General features: G+C 37.6%; 2 protein-coding genes and 1 pseudogene across 3 annotated transcripts; all 3 read left to right on the plus strand.

Moving 5' to 3' along the window:
* Positions 1-4,944: 4,944 nt before the first annotated feature.
* LOC148296431 (uncharacterized) lies at positions 4,945-6,627 on the plus strand (annotated as a pseudogene).
* Positions 6,628-7,400: 773 nt separating this feature from the next.
* Positions 7,401-13,143, plus strand: LOC148296432 (uncharacterized). The gene is made up of 5 exons (XM_088248526.1): positions 7,401-8,982; positions 9,083-9,295; positions 9,485-9,692; positions 9,972-12,927; positions 12,973-13,143. The coding sequence occupies exons 1-5, from the start codon at positions 7,401-7,403 to the stop codon at positions 13,141-13,143; spliced, it is 5,130 nt and encodes a 1,709-aa protein (XP_088104652.1).
* A 3,109-nt stretch (positions 13,144-16,252) lies between these two features.
* Positions 16,253-22,502, plus strand: LOC148296433 (TMV resistance protein N-like). 2 transcript variants are annotated; one of them, XM_088248068.1, is made up of 6 exons: positions 16,253-16,973; positions 17,536-18,595; positions 18,734-19,006; positions 19,154-19,873; positions 19,966-20,723; positions 20,928-22,502. In XM_088248068.1, the coding sequence occupies exons 1-6, from the start codon at positions 16,486-16,488 to the stop codon at positions 20,932-20,934; spliced, it is 3,306 nt and encodes a 1,101-aa protein (XP_088104194.1). In that variant the 5' UTR covers positions 16,253-16,485; the 3' UTR covers positions 20,935-22,502. The 2 variants fall into 2 exon arrangements, with proteins under 2 accessions (XP_088104194.1, XP_088104193.1); XM_088248067.1 differs by lacking the exon at positions 20,928-22,502 and having other exon boundaries at positions 19,966-20,822.
* The last annotated feature ends 549 nt before the right edge of the window (positions 22,503-23,051 follow it).

A 23,051-nucleotide genomic window follows, 5' to 3' on the forward strand; every position in this document is an offset into this window, starting at 1 on the left:
TCAGTGCCAGGGCATCGCTCACGACCCGGTTGTCATCCCTTGTCCCCAGAACACGTATATCTTTAGGAGTCACTAAATTTCTAGCCACTCCAATGGCAACATCGTTGTCCAGGAGTATTGAGTCAGTTACTGTCACAGGCCCCCGTGCGGAAGCAAAGTAGGGCATCCATACTGGTGCCGCTGCTTGGCCTCGTGTCTGAGTCGGTGGAGCTAGGTTGAGATCCAACGAAAAGGGGTAGGAAGAGGCCATTTGATTTCTCACTTCTTATCTTCTTTCTTTCTTTTCTCTTTTGTGTGTTTCTGAGTTTGTGTTTTTTACCCTTTCTTTTTTTTTACCTTTTATAGACTTAGTTTTTGCTAACCCTAGCCATTGCGGTTCTGAGTTCTGTGCGGCCCTTACGGCTTATCTCTATATGTCGCCGCACCCGTTTCCCAACCCCCTTAATTGCATTTTCACCTTTCACCACCTTCAAGTGAAAAAGTCGTCGCGCCTTCCTACGAGTCTAATAATTCTAGCTTGGGGGATGTGAAAGCGGCCTCTGCACGCCGACACGTCCCTCACCTATTTTCCCCGTGACTTCCCAGGAACCAAGGCATCAAGGACCACACTTTTTCTGTTTCGTAAATACCCGCCTTCGCACTCCCAATTCACGTTTTATTAAATTAAAATAAATAATAAAAAAAATAAATTAATAATAACATGTGGGCTTCGGACTTCATTGTGGGCTTCGGGTTTTCACCGTTGTTAGGTTTCAAAGTGTGTTAACTTCTTTTGGGTTGGGCTTTCAATCGTTTGGGTTTTGGTTTGTGTAAGACTGTTTGTTTTCTGTTTCGAGTGTTTTACTGTTTCGTTTTTTTATTTTTATTTTTTTTGTTTGTTTGTAATTTTTATTTTGTAATTATTTTATTTCAATTCTTGTGTGTTTTGTGATTTTATATTTACTTTAGTACCTTTCATTTCTTGTTATGACATTGCTTGTTCGTAATTTTTAAACATTGAGGACAATGTTCATATCTAGGTTTGGGGGTATTGGAGTTTACCAAGTAAATTTAGTTTCTCTTATTAAAAAAAATATATATATTTCTTGCTTGTTTTTTTTTCTTTTTCTATATTTTGAGTCTTGTTTTGTTTTGAGTCACTTTCCGAACACATTTGATGAGATTGTGATAAATGTTTGCATGACTTAAATGAAAATTGAATTTTATTTATTTTTTTATTTTTATTTTGTCCTTGTAAATTCTTCTTGTAAAATAAAAAAAAAAAAAATAATTCATTAATTAATTAATATGGCATTGTTCTAGCATGATATGCTTGAAACCTTCTTTACACTTGCCATTTGTTTCATAATTTACCAATTAAAGGATTTGCATGATCTAAAGAATTGTATGAAGCATAAATTAGACTTATATAACCAACCATATAAAGTGAGCTTTTGAGCCTTGTACTTCAATTCATGAGTGTTATACACATACTCTTAATTTCTTGTCATCTAAGTTGTTGTTTGATCTCATTATTCATTGATTTGGTTGAACACTTAAAAGTCATTCATTCTTATGCAATTTGACTTCACGACATTTAAGAAGTGATATTAAGGCCCTCTTTGGATCGTTTGTGCCTTTCAAGCTAACCTTATGCATGCTTAAGCATGATTTTCCATTGTTAACCATTTTGAGCCTACATGTAAACCTTTTCTTTCATTTTACCAATTATATTTCCTCGCCTTAGCCCGAAAAACAAGAATTTACCTTTCTAAGGAACTCATGAGCTCTAATTCGGATGTGTTTTTCATGCTAAGTTTGGGAAGGGATATTACATAAAGAAAAAAAAAATTTCACTCAATTGGTGAAAGAAAAGAAAAGAAAAGAGAAAAATTGTGATTAAGTGGTGGTTGAATGAAATTTCATTTTTGGGTTTCATTTTTGGGCCTTCTAAATAAATTGGTGTTTGTTCAATTCAAGGAAAGGAGTATGAATAATTGTAAATAAAGGTATAAGGAGTTTTGATCATGTAAAAGAAAAATAAATTCTCATTGTGATGATTCGAAGTCTTGTGAACAATTATTTTATGCTCTTATATTTTGAGTTCCTTGGACTTTGTTTTATCCATACCTTTCATTTCTTACTCACCTTACACCCTTGGCCCCATTACAACCTATGTTAAAGACCTAAATTGATCTTAAATGTCATGTGGTTGAATTGCATTCATTTTTCTACTTTTAAGTGTTTGGCATCCTTCTTGAGATCATATTAATGCAAGTTCTTCATCTTTCTATTTCGAGTTAAGTTTTTATGGTTTAACTCTAATCTCATGTTTATAACTGAGTGTTGCATTATAGCCCTCTTCCGAGTGATTCATTTGTGAGAGGACAACTTTGGTGAGATTTGAAGTTGAACTTGTGCTTTGTATGATTTTTGAAATTGTGTGAAAACTAAGATTGGGGAATTTGTTGCATTTGGTTATCACACTACCACACTTTGAGCATATTATGTTTTGAACTTTGCCGCTTTGTGAATAATGTTTAAAATTGAGCTTTTATTGTTAAAACTTTTGAGTCATGTGCATGAGTCATTTCTCTTCAGAAAATGTTCGGAAAGATTGTTTTGAGTTCTTTTTATTTTTGTAATTTTTTTTCTTTTGTTTTGTTCTGTTTTTGTTAATGTAATTATTAATTTTTTATTTTTTTTTTGTTTTTGTTTTTTATTTTTGCTTAAGGACTAACAATCTTTTAAGTTTTCTAATTACCTTGTTTTACAGAGTCAATAAAACGTTTGTGGGTATCGTATCTGTTAAACCCTCAGGAGACACAACTCCTCCTACTAGGGATGCCTAGAGGTTTAAAGGCTTGTTGCATATGCTCAATGCAATCGAGTTACCTACGAAAGTGGTCTAGTTAACTTCTTGTTTGTTTTTATCTTTGTTTTCCTTTTGTTTTGCTCAAGGACTAGCAAAATCTAGGTTTGGGGGTATTTGATCGGTGCATATTTACATATCATTTTGTACCCTTCTAGCTTATGATTTGGTTATGTTTTTGAGTTAAACTTGTGCTTTTAATCCTTTTTGTGTTTATCTTTCAGTTCATTGAGCTTTAGGTAATAATGAGGGCTTTGGATAGTAAATGATGCAATCCAAGCATGTTAAGGCCTAATTTGGATGAATAGATGAAGAGCTTAAAGACAAACTCATTTTGGCTACAGCCCCCTGCCAGTCCAGTTTCGTAGGTTATATTGCAAGCTTTGTTTCAGCAACCTACATAGCTCGGATGAGGCAACATTCTTCATGAACGTTGTTCCAATTGGTGTGTACTATGACATATCCAAAATTCAGCCCCATTGGATAAATCTGGAGTCCGTTACCTAGCAAACACAGAACCATGCTCAGGATGGATCTTATCAGCGCGCAAAATGAGTTAGCAATTTGTTTTGGCCTTAACTTCTTCCTCCGACCTTGGATTGGCCCAAATAACATATGGCTAGAAAGAAGACATTCTGAACTTCAATTTCGAGTGCTTAAAGTCCTAATTTGATTAAGAGAAGCCCAAGTTGTAAGCCCTTGAAGTTGCTGGTCATGCTGACCTCAGCATGTGCTGGTTGGATGCTTGGTCATGGTGAGCTAGGTATGAGCTATCATTTCTGGTTGGAAGCTTGGTCATGGTGACATGAAGATGAGCTAGGGCTGCTGGTGGGATCTATTGGTGAAGTGCATCAACCAATTCAAGATTTTCTAATACAAGTGCATCACCCAATTTAGATTTTCTAATACAAGTGCATCAACCATTTCAGATTTTATAAAACAAGTGTTGTATGCATTAGCCATATTGAATTCAGATTTTCACTTCCCCTAGGCCTATAAATAGGGAAGTTCTCTAAACTTGTAAACACACCCCAAGGGGGGGAGCTCTCAAACACTTCTCTAGAGCTCCCTTCCCTTCTCTCCCTCAAATTCTCTTAGTTTCATTTTCTAGTTTTCAATTGTTGTAATGAAATATTTGTGCTGAAATTCTTCTTAAGTTTTCTTAGTTCCACTTAACTTTTCATTATGTAAATTCTTTTCTTTAGTTTCAAGTTTGATTAGTTTCCAAGTTTCAATTATGGTTCATGTTCTTATTCATTATGCTTATAAGTTAATATGCTAGTTTGAATGATTGATCACCATTTAGGCTTGCATGTTAGCTATCTTGGTTTGAATTAAGAGTATACACCATGCTTTAATTCGAATTGAACTATGAATAGGAAGAGTATGTATGGACATTCGACAACAGGGATTAGATACATGCTTGGTTGTTTAAATTGTTCTTCTATGCTTAATGGGTTCCTAATGCTTAATTTTAGGTTAGACAACAAATGATCAAATTAGGGAATTAGGAACACAAGGTTATGACCAAACACCATGGCTTAATCATACTTTAGCTAGAATCAATCCGTTAATCTAATTGAACTTGGGAACTTATCTACTTGAGTTAGTTATTTTCTTTCTTTCTTGTTTTATTTATTTCCTTTCTTTTTTCGTTTCTGTTTTGTGTAGGGAAAATGAATTGGATCATTCAATCACCAATCCTCGTGGGATCGACCTCGCACTTACATATGCTATACTACCAAACGGCTCGTGCACTTGCGAGTATCACAAGTTGAGGATGCAGCTTAATCCATTTTGGTGCAGCTGAATCTACACAACAGTATATAATTTTAAAAATTGTTGTGTGGTTAGTTTGTGAAGTTGGAATTGTTGTTAATTAGATAATAGGTACGTATATGCTATATTATATGGGTTGGGTATATAATATATTCTTTAAAATATTTTGGAAACAGCTGCCTATGAATTGTTTTGTATATGTATTAATTGTTTTTTTTTTTATATCAAACTTCATTTGATTGACAGGAAATGAGTAGTGTGGGTAATAGTTCTAGTGAAGGGAATACTAGTAATACTAATAATAATGGGGTGAAATTGCAAGAATGTTTTACACGGGTGGTTTGTCATTTCAATTTGCAAGGAACCCCCATTATGTGAATGTCTTTAGGATTGCTTGTAGTAAAACACTTCCGGGTTACAACCAATGAAGAGGGCATGGCAAAGTAAAGGGGTAAGTGTTTGTAGTGATGGGTGGTCGGATGCACAAAGAAGACCTCTCATTAATGTCATTGCCGTTTGTGAAAGTGGGCCAATGTTCTTGAAGGCAATAAATTGTGAAGGTGAGTGTAAGGATAAATTTTTCATGGCGAACTTACTTATTGAATCAATCCGGGAAATAGGTCCCCAAAATGTGGTCCAAGTGGTAACTGACAATGCTCCGGTTTGTAAGGCGGCCGGACATATTGTTGAGGCAAAGTTTAAGCACATCTTTTGGACACCATGTGTGGTCCATACCCTCAATCTTGCTTTGAAGAACATATGCTCACCCGTGCCAAGACATCCGGAAGTGTATGAGCAATGTAGTTGGATTTCAACAATCTCAAGTGATGCATGGTTTATTAAGAATTTTATTATGAACCATAATATGAGGTTGTCAATGTATAATGATCATTGTAAGTTGAAATTGCTCTCCGTTGCCGAGACACGTTTTGCTTCTACAATTGTGATGCTTAAAAGATTTAAGCAAGTGAAACAAGGCTTAGAGCAAATGGTTATTAGTGAGCAATGAGACATTTACAAAGAGGATGATGTAGTAAAAGCAAGAAGGGTGAAAGAAAAAATATTGGATGAGTGCTTTTGGGAGGACATTGATTACATACTTAACTTTACTTCTCCAATATATGAGATGCTTAGGTTGAGTGACACGGATATGCCTTGTCTTCACTTGATTTATGAGTGGTGGGATAGTATGATAGAAAAGTGAAGACAATTATATATCGGAAGGAGCGCAAGCAACTCAATCAAGAGTCAATGTTCTTCAATGTGGTGCATGAAATTTTGCGCCAACAATGGACCAAGAGTAGCACACCACTCCATTGCTTGGCACACTCTCTAAATCCTAAGTAAGTCTTTACTTTAGTAAATTTCTCCCTATGTTTATCATTATAATTTTATAATTCTTATCATATACTTCTAGGTATTATTGCAAGGAATGGCTTGATATGGCTCATAATCATTGTCCTCCACATAAAGACATTGAGATTACAATGGACAGGAAGAAATGTATTGAGAGATTTTTTTCTAATGAGGTGGAGCGAAGAACGGTTAATGAGGAGTATGCCTCTTTTTCGGCATGTATTGAAGATTTTTCAGGTATGGACTCTATGAAAGATAGATGTTTCATGGCTCCGGTAAAATGGTGGGTTATCCATGGAGCTTCCACACCAATTCTTCAAACCATAGCATTGAAGCTACTAGGACATCCTTCTTCCTCCTCATGTTATGAAAGAAATTGGAGCACTTACAGTTTCATTCACTCTATTAAGAGGAACAAGATAACACCGGAAAGAGCGGAAGATTTAGTATTTGTGCATAGCAATCTTTGTCTCCTTTCAAGGAAAAGGCCCGAATATAAAGAAGGGGAAACTCATATGTGGGATGTTGGAGGAGATGCATTTGATTCCATGGATTTGGAAAATGCCGGAGTGCTTGAGATTGCAAACCTCTCTCTTGATGAACCGGACTTAGAAGCCATCATATTTACCGGTGATGAATGAAGTTAGAGCTTTGAGAAGTGATTTCTAATGTTTTAATTTGTGTTTTGTTTATGGATACTTGTATTTTGTGTGTTTTGTTTAATTTGTGCTTTGTTTATGGAGGTTTGAATGAAGTTATGTGTTTTGTTAATGTTTTGAACATATTATGGATGAAATATCAATTATCAATTATTCTATTTATATTATTATTTTTAAATATATATTATCTTAATCGCCGTATCGGTGCCGTACCCGCATCCTACTTTTTGGAGATTTGCCGTATCGGCGTATCGTATCGTATCGTATCGCCGTACCCGTATCCGTATCGGTGCAACATAGACCCCCATTAAAACTACAAAATTCCTTAACAAAAAGAAAAAGTAAAGGTTATGCTGGTCAAAAGAAAACGCAAGCCATCTTGAAAAGTAGAGTAAATATCACCAGTTGCAATAAAATTTCTTCACCAAAATTCGTGTAGACTGTTTAAACGCAAAGCTAATTTTCTGTCATTTTTTTTTATCATAAGGACCTTTGCAAAGAATCTTTTCAACATTTTTCCCCGTGTGGATTCGGTGTGTATATTTTCGTGTGAATTTTCACATCATTTCTAGGCAAGGTGGTTTTTGTTTTCTTTTTTCTTGGAAAAAACGGATAGGTGAAAAGAAAAGCAATTGAGTTGTGAAAGACAACCAAGTTGCCCTTTTTCTTTTGATGTAAAGGATTCCTTTTTCTTTTCTAAGAGGATACGGTCGTCGGAGGAAATTAGTTCAGTTTGCGAAGTCGAGCCTGTTCCGATGGTTGATTCATCGCCTGAAATTGTCCCGCTAGCACATGTGCCCTTGTTTGTGGGATTTGGAAGCTTTCGTGATAAGCTCATGAATCAAGTAAATTTGACCAAGAATGTGGGTATTGCTATTGACTCTTTGGATGCGGACTATGAGGAGCTTACTGATAATGACGATGTGGTGACTTCACGTGGGGATCGAGGACCAAGCATCCAATTCTCTGATCGTGCGATGAATAGGCTTTGCCGACCATGGAAGAACGCTCTAATCATCAAGCTTTTGGGTAGGTTTCATACCTACAATTATCTGCGTGACCGATTGCAACAAAAGTGGAGTCTTAAGGGTGATTGGAAATTGATTGATTTGGTGAATGACTATTTTGTGGTCAAATTTGATTTGGAAGATGATCTGAACTTTGTGCTTACTGAAGGCCCTTGGATTATTGCTGGACAGTACTTGACTCTTCAGAAATGGCGACCTGGTTTCTGCCCTGCAACAGCTCATATAACCCGAATGGCGGTGTGGATTCGAGTGTCTGCCATCCAACTAGAGTGTTTTGATGTCTGGGCTCTCAAAAGAATTGGAAATCTGCTGGGTAAGCTTCTTAAGATTGATGCCCTCACTACTAGTCAAAATAGGTGTAAATTTGCCAGGTTGTGTGTTGAGCTTGATTTGACTAAGCCTCTGGATGCTTTTGTCCAGATTAATCAAACTTGGTATAATGTTGAATATGAAGGTTTACCAGATATTTGTTATCTCTGTGGGCTTTATGGACACAAGCGTGAGAACTGTACTTTGAGAGAGAAGCCTTCAACGAAGGGGAATGGGAGAACCTGTGCTGGTTTTGGGTTGGAACAAGTGGACCCAGATGTTGTTATGGGAAAGGAAAATGTTGACAATGATGTGGAGCATTTACGAGGTCCGTGGATGAACGTCCCTCCTAGGAGGAGGCCTAAAAATGATTCTAAAGGTTTGAATGGGCAGAATAATGGTTTTAAGCATCAAGCATCTCGGTTTGATGCTTTGAGAAAGATTGGAGATGATTTTGGGCATGACGTTGTGGAAGGTGGTGGTGGTGTTTTTTTGCCTCGAGCTCAGGTTGGCGCTCATGCTACTTCTGGAATAAGTGAGAAGGTGTGGACTAAATCGAAAAATCCTAAAGTTGGGGCTAGATCTGTTTTACAAGATATCTCAAATAAGAGGGTAGCTTTGAGCTCTAAAAGGGCAGTTGTTAATCCAAGCATGATGGGTGATAAGGGCGATAACTTGGTTAGGATTTTGAATAAAGGTAAAGGGGTGTTTGGTGAAAAGAGGGACTATCATGGGGGATCTATGAATGATCAACTAGATGATTGGGTAGGGGGTCAAATCTTGCCCAAGGATAAGGGTGTGTATATATTTGGTCACCAACCACCAAATATAGCAACTGAGAATGATAAACAGATAGAGGAGCCGGAGCCTGATGTGGATAATGCCTCTCTGGCCTCTGCTATGACAGATGGTTTCTGTCCTGTGGAAGGAATGGACCTTTTTGAAGGTCAAGTTCACACAAATGGTGAGACAGATGCTAATCATACCTTCACAGATGGAGGTATGACCTTTGGCTCTTGATTTGTGGGGTGAGCCCCTGAGTGATCCATCTCTATTATCTTATTTTATGGATATTTTGTGTTGGAATGTTCGTGGTGCAGCCTGCACAAAGTTCAAATTTAATATGATGGAGTTAATTCGTCTTCATCATATGGATCTCCTTTTTGTTTGTGAACCTAGGATTGGTGGGAGCAAGGCTCTTAAAGTAATCAAATCCTTAGGGTTTTCTGGTTTTGAGGTGGTTGATTCTATTGGTTTTTCTGGTGGTATGTGGCTTCTCTGGAATGAAAATAGAATTCGGGTGGAGATTATCGGTACTTCTGATCAATCTATTTCTGCTTGCGTTTCTTGGCATGGTCAATAGCCTTGGTTGTTTTTTGGTGTTTATGCTAGCCCTTGCTATGCTAAAAGGGAGAAGTTGTGGGAATACTTGGATTTTATGGCTAGCTGTCATAAGATGCCTTGGCTCCTGGCTGGTGATTTTAATGAAATGCTCAATGTAGATGACAAGGTTGGAGGATCTCATTTATGTAGAATTAAGGGCTTTAAGAAGTGGTTTGATGATCATAGTATGGTTGATTTAGGCTATTCGGGGCCTAAATTCACTTGGAGCAATAAAAGAATCTTTGAAAGACTGGATAGAGCTGTGTGTAATACTCAATGGAGGCAATCTTTTGCTGATGCTTTTGTTCAGCATCTTCCAAGGACCAAGTCTGATCATTGCCCCATTAAAATTTGTCTCAAATCTAGAATGGTTTCTTGTCCTAACAGTAGACCTTTTAGATTTGAGGCCATGTGGTTAAAGCATGAACAATTTCAAAATTTTGTGGTCCCAAAGTGGGAACAAGGGGCTGGGTCGGCTTTGCATAAATCATGGGGGTTGGTAGAACCTCTTAAGCAGTGGAATTTGAATGTTTTTGGTCATTTAAAGCAAAGGAAAGTGAAGCTTCTAGCTCGGCTCAATGGTATTTAGAGGGTGTTGTATCACAGGCCTAATAGGTCTCTTAGTCAGTTGGAGGAATCTCTTGTTGCGGAGTATAATGTTGTTTTGGAGCAAGAGGCCTTATTTTGGCAACAGAAGTCAAGGGTTAAATGGCTTCAAGAAGGTGACCGTAATACTAAGTTTTTTCACCTAACCACCATTATTAGAAGAAGAAGAAATAGAATTGAAAAGCTGAAAAATGACAATGATATGTGGGTAGAGGAGGCTGAAGGTTTAAAAGAGCTTGCTGTGAATTATTTTCTTGGCCTCTTCTCTATGGCTCCTAGGGATCACAGTGGTCTATCCATGCCTAATCTGTTTCCCAGTATCAACGATGTGGATTTGAATGGTTTGGTGGCTCGTGTTGATATCAGCGAAGTCAAGAGAAGTCTCTTCAATATAAGTGGTCTCAAAGCCCCTGGAGTGGATGGGTTTCCTGCCTATTTTTACCAAAATCAGTGGAAGATGTGTGGTAATGATATTTATGATTTGGTAGTTCAAGCTTTCAGGGAGCGTCACATTCTCAAAGGGTTGAATGCTACTTTGATCACTCTAGTTCCTAAAGTGGCTAATCCTGTTTCTATGATGCATTTTCGCCCTATTAGCCTATGTTGCACTCTTTATAAAGTTATTTCTAAAGTGATTGTTGCTAGGTTGAGGCCTATTTTGCCTAAGCTAATCAGTCCTCATCAGGTAAGTTTTGTTCCTGGTAGGCATATTACAGATAATATCCTTATTGCTCAAGAAATTATGTTTAAATTTCGGAATACTAAGGGGAAAAAAGGGTTTATGGCTTGGAAGATTGATTTATCTAAAGCCTATGATCGGTTGAGTTGGAACTTTATCGAGGTTGTTCTTCATGAAGTAGGTCTGCCTGCTAGCTTGATTCAGTTGATCATTGAGTGTGTCTCTTCTGTCACCTATCAAGTTTGTGTGAATGGGGAGCTCACCTCGACTTTTACTCCTAGCAATGGTATTAGACAGGGTGATCCACTCTCACCTTATCTTTTTGTTCTTTGCATTGAAAAACTCTCTCACCTTATTGTGGAGGCTGTGGGGAAGCATATATGGAAACCTGTGAAAGCTTCTCAAGCTGGGCCTGCTATTTCCCATTTGTTTTTTGCCGATGATTTGATTCTTTTTGCTGAAGCTAGTTCTCACCAAGCTAGAATAATGAAGCAGTGCTTGGACCTTTTTTGTAAAGCTTATGGTCAGATTGTCAACTTTGAAAAGTCTGCAATATATTGCTCCCCTAATATTAGCAAAGAGGTGGCTGCTAATATTAGTTGTATCTGTGGTTCACCTCTCACTACGAACCTAGGAAATTACCTAGGGATGCCTCTATTACACTCTAGGGTGACTAAGGTTACTTATTGCAATCTTGTGGATAAAGTGCATGCTAGGCTGGCTTCTTGGAAAAGTAAGGTTCTCTCTGCTGCTGGAAGGGCAACTCTAATTCAAGCTGTCACTTCAGCGATTCCAGTGTATGCTATGCAAACATCTAAACTTCCTATGAGCATTTGTGAGGATTTGGATAAAGTGAATCGCAATTTCTTTTGGGGAGGCAGTGAGAAGAAGCATAAGATTCACTTGTGTCAGTGGGATCTTGTGTGTAAACCTAAAAGTAAGGGTGGTTTGGGTCTGAAGAAAACTCATGATATGAATCAAACTCTACTAGCTAAAGTTGGCTGGAGATTATTGAGGAAGGATGAGGGGTTGTGGGCCCAAATTTTTGAAAAGAAATATATTAAGAGTCATTCCTTTTGTGAGCCTAATATGGTCCCAAAACAAAATTGTTCTCATACCTGGAAGGGGATTATGTTTGGTGCTCATCTGCTTGACAAAGGGTTAATTTGGAGGCTTGGGAAAGGCGATAAGGTTAAGTTTTGGAGGGATAAATGGATCAGTAATGTGCCTCTGATGCAGACAGTGGATCTTGCTCCTGATCTCAATTTGAACTCCCTTGTGTCTGATTTTTTTGTGAATGGTTGGTGGGATGTGGAGAAGTTGAGGAGTGTTCTCCCTGAGGAATGGGTCCAAAAAGTTACTAGTTGTTCAGCTGATTTTCAGGGCTTATTGGAGGATTGTCAGATCTGGAAACCTACTTCTAATGGGTTATTCTCTGTCAAGTCTGCGTACAACTTGCTTTTTCAGGGGGCAGATTGGCTAAATCCTTGGTGGAGAGTTCTATGGAAGCTTCGAATCCCTCCTAAACTCCAAATTTTCTTTTGGTTGGTTTTCCAGGAGAAAATTCTCTCAAATGAGCAGCGAGTTCGAAGGCATCTTATTGGGAATGGTGCCTGCGATTACTGTAAGTGGCCTATTGAATCTACTTTGCATATCTTAAGGGATTGTTCTAGAGCTAGAAAGGTCTGTGATCTCTTTATGAATTCTACGCAAGCTTTGCCTTTTTTCCAAACTGATTTTCATCCTTGGATGTTAAGCAATTTGTGTTCTAAGGTTCACTTTATTCAGATTCCATGGAGAATTATGTTTGTTTTTATATGCTGGTATATTTGGAAATGGAGAAATGACTTTATTTTTAAAGATGAAACTGATTTGCCTTTTAACCCCAGAGATTTGATTTTTACTGCTGCAAAGGATTGGTTTCAGGCCACTGTTGGTATTAATAGTGGAGCTAATAAGGTGCAAGTGTTATTGGCTTGGGTCCCTCCTGATATTGGTGTGGTCAAGTTAAATATAGATGGGTCTTGCAGGAGCAGTACTGGTGCCATTGGTGCTGGGGGGGTCCTGAGAGATCATGTGGGTCAATGGATTGGTGGCTTTGCTGTCAACTTAGGCCAGGGAGAAGTGCTCGAAGCTGAGTTATGGGGTCTGTTTTTTGGGTTGAATTTGGATGTTGAGAAAAAAGTAGATGATATTATTGTTGAGATGGATTCTGAGACTGCTGTGCTTCTTATTCAGAGTAAGGTTTTGAATGCTTGCCATCCTAATGCTGGGCTGGTCAGTAGTTGTAAAAGACTTATGAATTTGTTTTGAATGATCAAGCTTCAACATATCTATAGAGAGAGGAATGATGTAGCTGATGGGTTGGCTACTTGGAGTCACAATCTGGACTTGGGCTGTTACTATCTTGAGGAGAGTCCTGCTTGGCTTGGTCATTTATTGCTTGCTGATTCTTTGGGAGCTGTTAAGGCTCGTCTGATTAGTACTAATTAGTTGTTGTGTTGGTGTTTGGGGGTTTTCTCCCCCTTTTTCTTCATAAAAAAAAAAAAATTACTAATATAGGAATAATGTACTAATTGAAGGATCACCCAGCAAAATATTGCCACGTCCCAATATCATCAATAGTCTCCACCAACCCAAATAGTTAAGCTAGATCGAGAGACTTATGCCAGAGCATGGGACATGGAGCCCCATAATCCAAAAAGGGCATAAAACAGGATTATGGATGCAGAGGTGGGGGACCACCAGTGGATCGAGTACTGGCTCCATGGACCCACCCATCAGATCAATCGATCCATGAGCGATGAGACCATGCATGCATGCGATGCACGCGATGCACATGTACACATGGAGAGCAGGAAGTCGTGTTTTCAGGGATGTGATGGATCATAAAGCCATGCTACATGGAAGGCGAGGTCCACTAAATTTACAGCAATAATCAAAAAGCAGCCACAGACAATCAATCCTTACCCTTTACTGTGCACTTCGAAGACTTTCATCACAAGACTAGGCTGTTCAATTTCTAACATGTTAAATCATGTTACTAAGTAATTAGCCACTGCTTAAAGACATCGATATGCCTTTGCTTTGAATGTGTTTCTTGTTCTACCATATATTGTAGCAAATGCACTAAAATTTCTACTTGATTTGGTACTTACAGCCCTTTTGGTTTTGATTGTATGAAAATACTCCTAGCTGTGATCAGATTTATTTTAACATTTTATAATTAGTTTATATCACATACTTCACAGGGTGACCTACCATGTGAAGCTACTTTAGACAAACATGGTGATGGTGCAGCAAAGGTACAGTCTAGTTTTATTTGGCCTGTTTTGTAGGTAAAAGAAGAGGGTCAATGGGGGGCAATTGACACCAACTGTCCGAGTAGGCATCACCGTCTAAGAGGAGAAGTTTCCTTACCATTTACTTCAATACATTCACACTGTAGTGAAGTTACGTAGCATAAGACAGAAACTGCGTTGAGGTGTAAAAAAAATTAGATTATTATAAATAAACCCAATCCTAGACATGTATTTATAAAAAAACCCACGCACTATTTAAACATAGAAACACACCCAAAATCAACCCCAAAATAAACAATTGTATATTTTTTGGGTGTGTTTATAAATGGGTTTTGAGTGTGTGTAATGATGGGTTTTGGGTGTGTTTATAAAGTGTTTTTGGTGTTGGGTTTTTTTATAATTTCAGCCCCCATTTTGGGTGTTTTAGTGAAACTCCCAAAAAAAATACCATTCAAGTCAATGGGAAAAAGGGATAGGAAGACATAGAAGACCCCATTAAGATTACAATATCTATATAGAAAATTTTAACCTCACGAATCTTGATAATATTAATATATATATATGGTGATGGCTGGTAAACAAAAGAAAGAGTTCCAACTAGTCTATGACAATATAAATATACATTTTCTCAAGTTTTCACAACACTTTTGGTTTCTTATCTTCATCAGGAAAGCAGAGGTCAAGCAAGGGTTAAAATCCATGGCAAGCGTTGTTATTTTTAAAACATTATTTGGACTTAACAGTGTTAAGAGAGAATAATATTTATTTGGAGTTTGATGTGTCATATTATAGGTCTTTGTATTATTATAACAATTTAAATGTAACAAAATGCAGATAAATGCATTCAAAATCTTGAACAAAATACATATTTATCATGTAGTGAAAGAAAGCGAGTCATCTTTAAAGATAAGAAGTTACCTTAAAGGTGGAAGCGGGCTAGGAAAAGTGAGTTCCCACTTGGGGTTTGAAAATGAAGATGAAAAAGACCGTGTTAATGTTGCTGAGATAATATGGTTTCTTCTGTTTATGAGATAAACAACTCAGAAAACACATATGAATGTCCAGATGAAGCACATGCGGGTCAGAACCCACATGACATGAAAGCAACTCTGTAATTATTTTTTTTTTATATAGCAGTTTATATCAATTGCAAATAATAGTAAAAGGTGGGACTAAAAATCCGAAAAAAAAAAAAAAAAATTGAAACATACCAAACCCACACAGCCCACCCAAGGACATGCACTTGGAAGAGACTTGTCTGCTTCGGGGTCTTCTTTGAATTTTTGTGCCACTTACAAAATCACAATGGCTCAATTTTAGTAATGCATATTAAGGGTTAATTTTGACAAAAGCACTTGCAGAATTGGTGCCTTCCCGCTCAAACTTGCAAAAAAATGTGTCATAGTTTTTTTAACAAAAGTACTTGCGGAAGACACCAATTGATCAAAAATACCCTTCAATTGACATTGAAAGCAGCGAAAAGGTGGGACTCATGCCTGCCATGTAGACAATTAAGGGAAATTTTGACGGTCAAAACCAGATTGCAAAAAATTAAAAAAGATTAGGGTACATGATTGTTAAAATTGAGAGTGTAAGGACAAACATGCTTTAAGGGTGAGAGTTCATGGTAATAAATTGAAATTAACCCAAAAATTTATAAAAATGAGTTCTGTGAAAACAATTTAAAATCTTGAGGGGTATTTGTGTAATTTCAGAAACTCCAATGAGTTTTGTGAAAGGGCCAAAAAGCTCAGTTGGTGTTAGTGTAAATAACTCAATAAAAAAATAAAAAAGAACATTCACTCGAAAGCTAAATTAGAACACAAAAAATTTAGAGGCTCAAATATAAAGTTCAGGGCATAGAGCCCCATTGTGAGAGAGAATACATTTTCCATCGAAGGTAACATGTACTAAAGAAAAAGAGATACAAACCAGCCTTAATAATAGTGAAGAGATACGTTAGTCAAAAAGTAGACGTTCCATCATGTATTGAAAGAAAACACATCTGGGAAAAAAAGACGAGAAGTTGCCTTGAAGGTTCCTTACCACGTCCACTGGAATTATTTGTGTGTACACCTTTAACTTAATCACGTCCGCGTGGAAGGAGCTTCAGTAAATTGTAGGTACTTTCGCATTACAAAGACTGTTTAAAACTCGTTACAGTAATCTTTCAATCTTTGGAAAAGAAAAAGAAATATCACCGTTTGACCACTTTTGTAGCTATGTAGGCCCATTTCTTCTATTTAGCAATACTGGCCATGTGCACTCTTAAAGCAATTTATTTTCAGCAAAGAAAAGGTAAAGGTGGTGCCTCTCACCTATAGATGCTTCAGCAAATTAAAGACCGCGTCAGTATGAAAAGAAAATTCTGCGTTTGATGACTTGAAGTTGAAACGAAAGTTCCTCACACCTTTAACTTAATCACGTCCACATTGAAACTGCTTCGTCAAGCCCTCATAAATCTAACCAGAGCGCCACTGCCATATTCAAAGCTTTGAGCTTCTCCTTAGTTTTAATTATCTGCCTCCTATCTATGGCCACTCAACCAGTCTCTTCTTCTTCTTCTTCTTCTCGATATGATGTGTTCTTGAGTTTTAGAGGTGAGGATACACGCACCAATTTTACAGATCATTTGTACAAGGCCTTGTCTGATAAGGGCATCTACACCTTCATTGATCGAGAGCTTACAAGAGGAGAGGAAATATCGCCAGCCCTTGTCAGAGCAATTGAAGAATCAAGAATTTCTCTCATTGTATTCTCTGAAAACTATGCATCCTCAAGCTGGTGTTTGGACGAACTCGTTGAGATCCTTCGATGCAAAAACTCAAAGAAACAAATAGTTTGGCCCATTTTTTACAAGGTGGATCCGTCGGATGTACGAAAGCGAAAAAACAGTTTTGGAGATGCATTTAAAGGCCTTATTGAAAGCAAATTCAAAGATAACGAGGAGAAGGTGGTCATATGGAGGAAAGCTCTTACAAAAGCAGCAAATTTGTCCGGACATACTTTCAAGGATGGAGAGTATATTTCTATCTTTATCTTTTTCAAGTTTAATTTTTTTATCCCTTCTTTCTCATTAATATTTGTTACACATTTAATTGTTACTCATTATTAAAGAAAAGTATCCTTTTGTAAAAATATAAAATTGTAGGGAGAAGATCTTTTTTTTTTTTGGTTGGTATTTTTATATTTTCGATAGCTGTAGGGCATTATGTTTAATTTAGTGTCTTGATTTTATATTTCAAATTAACTTTAATTTCTTTTTCTTTTTTACTTTGGTTACATTTAATTGTTACTCATTAAAGAAAAGTATTCTTTTGTAAAAATATACAACTGTAGGGAGATTATTTATTTCCTTAGGTACTTTTGTAAGGAGAAAGTTCAAAATCCATATATTAATCTGTTCAAAAGGCATACAAGTATAAATGATACATAACATTAGGTTTGTGGTTAAATAACTTTTACATTTTTTTTCTTTTTTGGTCAGAACAACTATTACGTACTTCAGTATGTTGTGTTCTTTTGCTTGGTTGGATGTTTAAATCTGATTCATTAAATGTGTCTAATTTGGTTAAACTGGCAGGTATGAAGCTACATTTATCAACAACATCGTTGATGGAATCTTAAGCCAAGTACTGAGACGCACATATTTGGAGGTGGCCGACCACCCAGTTGGAATTCAGTCTCATGTACAAGATGTGAAAAAGCTTTTAGATGTTGGTGGGAATGGTCGTCGCATGGTTGGGATATGGGGGACATCTGGAATAGGTAAGACAACAATTGCAAAAGCTATATGGAATGCAATTGCCCATGAGTTTGAAGGAAGTTGTTTCTTGAAAAATGTTAGAGAAGGAAGATTAGTCCAGCTACAGAAGACTCTTCTTCATAAGTATCTAGGCAAAATGTTGAAAATTCAGAGTGTTGATGAAGGAATTGGTGTTATAAAAGAACGGCTGAGGCATAAAAAGATTCTATTAATTCTTGACGACGTGGACCGATTGGAGCAATTAGAAAAATTGGCTGGAGATGATTGGTTTGGTGAGGGTAGTAGAGTAATCATTACTACAAAAAATAGGAGATTGCTAGACAATCGTAAAATTGAGTTGATATACAAGGTGAAGAAGTTCGATTACAACCAAGCTCTTGAGCTTTTCAGTTGGCATGCATTCCGAAGAAGTGAACCTCCAAAAGATTATTTGGAACTCGCACAACGTGCAATAGCTTTTGCTGATGGCCTTCCACTAGCACTAAACATTTTAGGTTCTCATCTTCGTGGTATAGATAAACGACATTGGGAAGTTATATTAGATGGTTACGAAGGAGAACCTTATACGCATATTGAAAGAATACTTCAAAAAAGTTATGATGCCTTGGATGATTATGCAAAAGAAGTTTTTCTCGACATTGCATGTTTCTTCAAGGGTGAATATAAGGACTATGTGCTACAAATAGTACCCAAAAAATTCATTGAAGAATTCGTTGATAAGGCATTGATAACTATTGAATGGAGTAGGATTTTAATGCATGACTTGCTAGAAAACCTGGGCAAGGATATAGTTCGCAAAGAATCCCCCAATGATCCCGGTAAGCGTAGTAGATTGTGGTTTTACGAGGATGTCAAGCTAGTTCTAACGGAAAATACAGTAAGTATAATATATGTTATTATATTCAATTTGACAAGAAAGAATACCTTATGTAACGTATAATTTTCTTAACAAAATGTGCTTGCATTTTGGTTTGTACAATGACTTTGTTTCCTAATTAATGCTTTTCCATCATAGGGAACAAGAAATATTAAAGGCATCAAGGTGAAGCTTCCAGAACCAGATGAAATAATTTTGAATCCAGAATGCTTCCGTAATATGGTAAATCTTCAAATTTTCATAAACCATAATGCATCTCTATGCGGGCACGTTTACTATCTGCCCAATGCGTTAAGATTTATTAATTGGGGTAGATGTCAGTTACAATCATTGCCACCCAATTTTCAAGGAAATCGTCTTGTTGTGTTCAATATGCCTCGCAGTCGTATCAGACAATTGAAGGGATTTAAGGTATGTATTTGAAATTATTTTAATCTATTATATATAATTTCAAATAGAGTTGTTAATTTCAGAAGGAAAAAAACGAAAATTGTTTTCTAAGATTTTGTCTTTTGAAGCGTGTGATTAATTATTTCCTGTTTTTGTGTTCTCTCACAGCATTTGCCAAACCTGACATATATGAATTTAAGTGATTGTCAATCGTTAGAAAAAATTCCAGACTTATCCGGAATCCCAAACATAAAGGACTTGAATCTAAGTGGCTGTACAAGTTTGGTTGAGGTTGATGATTCTGTTGGACTCCTTGATAAACTTGTTTTCTTAAATCTTGTGGGATGCGTTAAGCTTACGAGGTTTGGAACAAGACTTAGATTGAAATCCTTAGAAAGACTTTTTCTAACTGGTTGTGAAAAGCTTGAGAGTTTCCCAGAAATAGAAGTCAAGATGGAATCACTATGGGCATTGAATATGGCAGGAAGTGGCATAAGAGAATTGCCTCTATCAATTGCATATCTTACTGGGCTTAAAGATTTGATTATTAGTGGATGCTTCAATCTTACTGGGCCTGAATTACGGCTGCTTTATTGCTGGTCCACATTACGAGGACTTGATCTATCTGGAAACAATTTTGTCATGCTTCCGGAATGCATTAGCAAATTTGTGAGCTTGGAGGTGCTTTACTTGCGTGATTGCAAGAGTCTTCTAGAAATTCCACAAGAAGTGCTTCCACCAACAACAGGTTCGGTATACCTGGATAACTGCACATCATTGGAAAAAATTCCAAAACTACCACTATCATCGGAGGTTGGCTATCTGAGTTTGATCAATTGCGTTAGACTACGTGGCTATGACATCACAGAAAATAGTATTCTGGATCAGGTTTCTGTCTCTTCTGTCTCTGTGTCTCTCTTTGTCTCTCCCTCTATGTTATATGGTTAAGATGATGATTGTTGTAACCAATTCTATTGTAGGTATCTTCTCATCCGCATTCTGGATTTCAAATTACTCTTCCAGGCGATGAAGTACCAGAGTGGTTCAGCTGTTGTAAAGATGCAACACTAGTTAAAGACGAATACTCCGATATGGTTGCTCGATGTGAAGTTTGTTTTGAAATTCCTCCAAATTTAGATTGGGAGATGTTAAGATTGGTTCTATGTGTTGTTAATAAAGGAAACTCATATGTTCCAATCGAGATTTATGATCCCAATAGAGGCATGGTAGAGTCACGTGTTCATATCAATAGAAAAATGGTCCAATCGATATCTATGATCCTATGGGAAACTCATGTGGATCTTCAGTGTATTCCATTATTGAATATGAGCAACTTACATGTGGGGGAAGAACTGACACGATTGCAGCAGGGTAATATGTGTCAAATTATATTTGAGTTCTATAGCATTTTCACACCCGTTAAAATCCTCTGTGGGGTCCACCTATTAGGCCACCAGGTTGTTGATGTCACAGTTGATCGTGGGAAAAGGCAGTGGTTCTTGCCTGATGTGATGGCAGTGGACGATGATATTCATGATGATCAACACCAAGACAACGAATTGCTTTCCTTGCCTTCGGAATCAGAGACTAGTCTTGGCAAGAGGCCTCGGTTATCAGATTTCATGGCACTTGGTGATGATCATCGTGCTAACGTCATCGACGTTGGTGATCATGAAGCTCAAAGAGGAGAGGCGGATCACCCAAAGAGGAGGCACACTAATCTTAACGAGGAGCCGAAGTATGTAAAACCATTAAATGTTGAATGATATCTTTGCATTTTCTGGTCATATATCTATATTTTGTGTTGAATTCAAATTTAGCAATATTTTGCTGTGCATCTTTGGGGTATATGTTGTAGTTTTCAGGGTGTGAATTTTTTTATCTTTTTGTTTTGGGTTAAATCCTTCTCCTTAGCGCTCTACATTCGATATTAAATTTTCAGGCAATGAAGTTCCAAAGTGGTTTATGCAAGCCCCAGGTTCAGCTGTCGAAACAAACCAAATTTCTAGGCAATGGTCTGGTAATCAAGAGGTGTGTTGAGGCGCCAGCAGTTTCTGAGATTCCATTTTAAGTTGCATAAGGCAATACCTTTCTTCTCAATTCATGCATCCAGCATTTATCCGTGGATGAACAAAACTGGTTGCAAGCTGGATTTATCTAATGCTTTCATTCCACACATATACTTTGTTGACGCAAAAAAGTGGTTCAGCACTTTTTAGCCCAACTTAGAAATGAGGTGTGATGGATGATGGATGAAGGTGAGGACCATCACCAAGCGTGTGAGGATTTGACAAGCGATAAATATACAGAAGACAAGATATACGTGGTTCACCCTTAATGAATGGGCTACGTCCACGGAGAAGTATATTCTCATTATTATAACAATGTGTATTTACATTTGTACAAGGGGTTGGGCCCAAATATAAAGAGAAGAAAGTAGAGACTAAAGATCAAGCCCAACCAAGGGGGGATCCCTTCCTAGGTGGAGAGTGGTCTCCTTTTATAGGTGAGAGGGAGTCTTCACTTCTTGCAATATTTCAATGTGGGACTCTTTGCCTTGTTTAGAGTTGCTTCTAGTTGCTTGGTCAAATATGGTATAAACAGAAGCCCCCCAAGTTCTCAATTAAGGAGGTACTTCTTGGTTGGGGACTTGTAATTTTCAATGCACTGATCAAGCAACATCTTGGTCTTCTTCCACGTTATGTGGTGCACCATCTCCAGTCCTCCATGTTCTCAAGTGAGAAGGATCTTGAAGGGAGAAACTTGCACGTGGCTCGGTACAGAGTTTTTAAGCCAATTCTAGGTACTTGCCGATCCTAGCATCTTGATGTAAACTGTCGAAGGACAAGGTGCCGATCATCATGATGGACCGCTGAAGGGCAAGGTGCTGAAGGTTACTATAAGTGTAGTGGTGAGAAGAGTGTCGAAAGCAATATGCCCGTGCCAAGCTGTAAGGTGGGCTGCCACAAGTTTAGTGGGTGTTGGCCCACTGTTGCTGAAGATAAGGCCCATGCTCAACCCACGTGTCTTGTTTAATTTTGGAAAAAATGGATGGGCCATCGTAACTCAATGAGGCTTATGAAGCCCATAATTCTGAAGTGGGTGACGACTTTGACTATCGGCAGGGTCTTCAAAAATTTATGATATGGTCCTTATCTTGCTATACGAAAATTGCTACCCTTGTTTTTGTCATGTTGTTCAGCAATGGGGCCTCGCCATTCGGCATAGGCGGATTTGTGCCATCCTTTCCTAATGATGACAGGGTGCCGAAGGCTCTACTTCGTCTAATGATGATGACGGGGTGCCGAAGGCTCCGCTCCGTCTAATGATGATGACGGGGTGCAGAAGGCATCGCTCCGCCTAATGATGACAGGGTGCCGAAGTTTCCGCTCCGTCTAATGAGACAATATCGCTTGACAATTGCCGAATGTATAAAGCTTGCGTATTATGCCAATGTTCTATTACCGATGGTTAATAGACTTGTGTTTTTCCTTGAGCTCAATGTGGATATTGATGATTATATATGCCGAAGGCAATGATGCGCATGCAGTAGCGGATCCAGGAATTTTCCTTGCAGGGGTCAACATCTAAAAGGTAAAAAAATTCTATACAAAATAGAACAAAAATAAAATAAAATGAAAATATTATAATTATTAATTAATAGAAAAAACCACATTACAATTATCCACATTAAAAAAAATAATAACAACAACAACAACAATAATCAACCACACCATTCACTTCTAAAGTAAAGAAATCAAAGCTTCATTTTTCCACAGGAGGAGACTTTAGTTTGGCCCTCTCGATATCCTCTCTTGGGTTTTCACGGATCGCTTCTTGGGGCTCATCACTTGAGCCTCCAAAGATCACACACTTCTCTCTTGAACTCCTCTCGTGATCTCGCTTGCGTTTCTCTGGGTTCTCCAAGGGCTCTAGCTGCTTTTGCATTTTTTAGAATAAAAATCTTCTATCTTTGATAGCTTTTCATTCTCTTCCTACGATATTTGAAGCTGGCGTCAGTTCTCCTCTATTGTATTTGCCCTATCCCTTTTCAATTTTTTGATGT

Source organism: Prunus avium, chromosome 2 (assembly GCF_965620075.1).
Source record: "Prunus avium chromosome 2, drPruAviu1.hap1.1, whole genome shotgun sequence".
Taxonomy (NCBI): Eukaryota; Viridiplantae; Streptophyta; class Magnoliopsida; order Rosales; family Rosaceae; genus Prunus; species Prunus avium.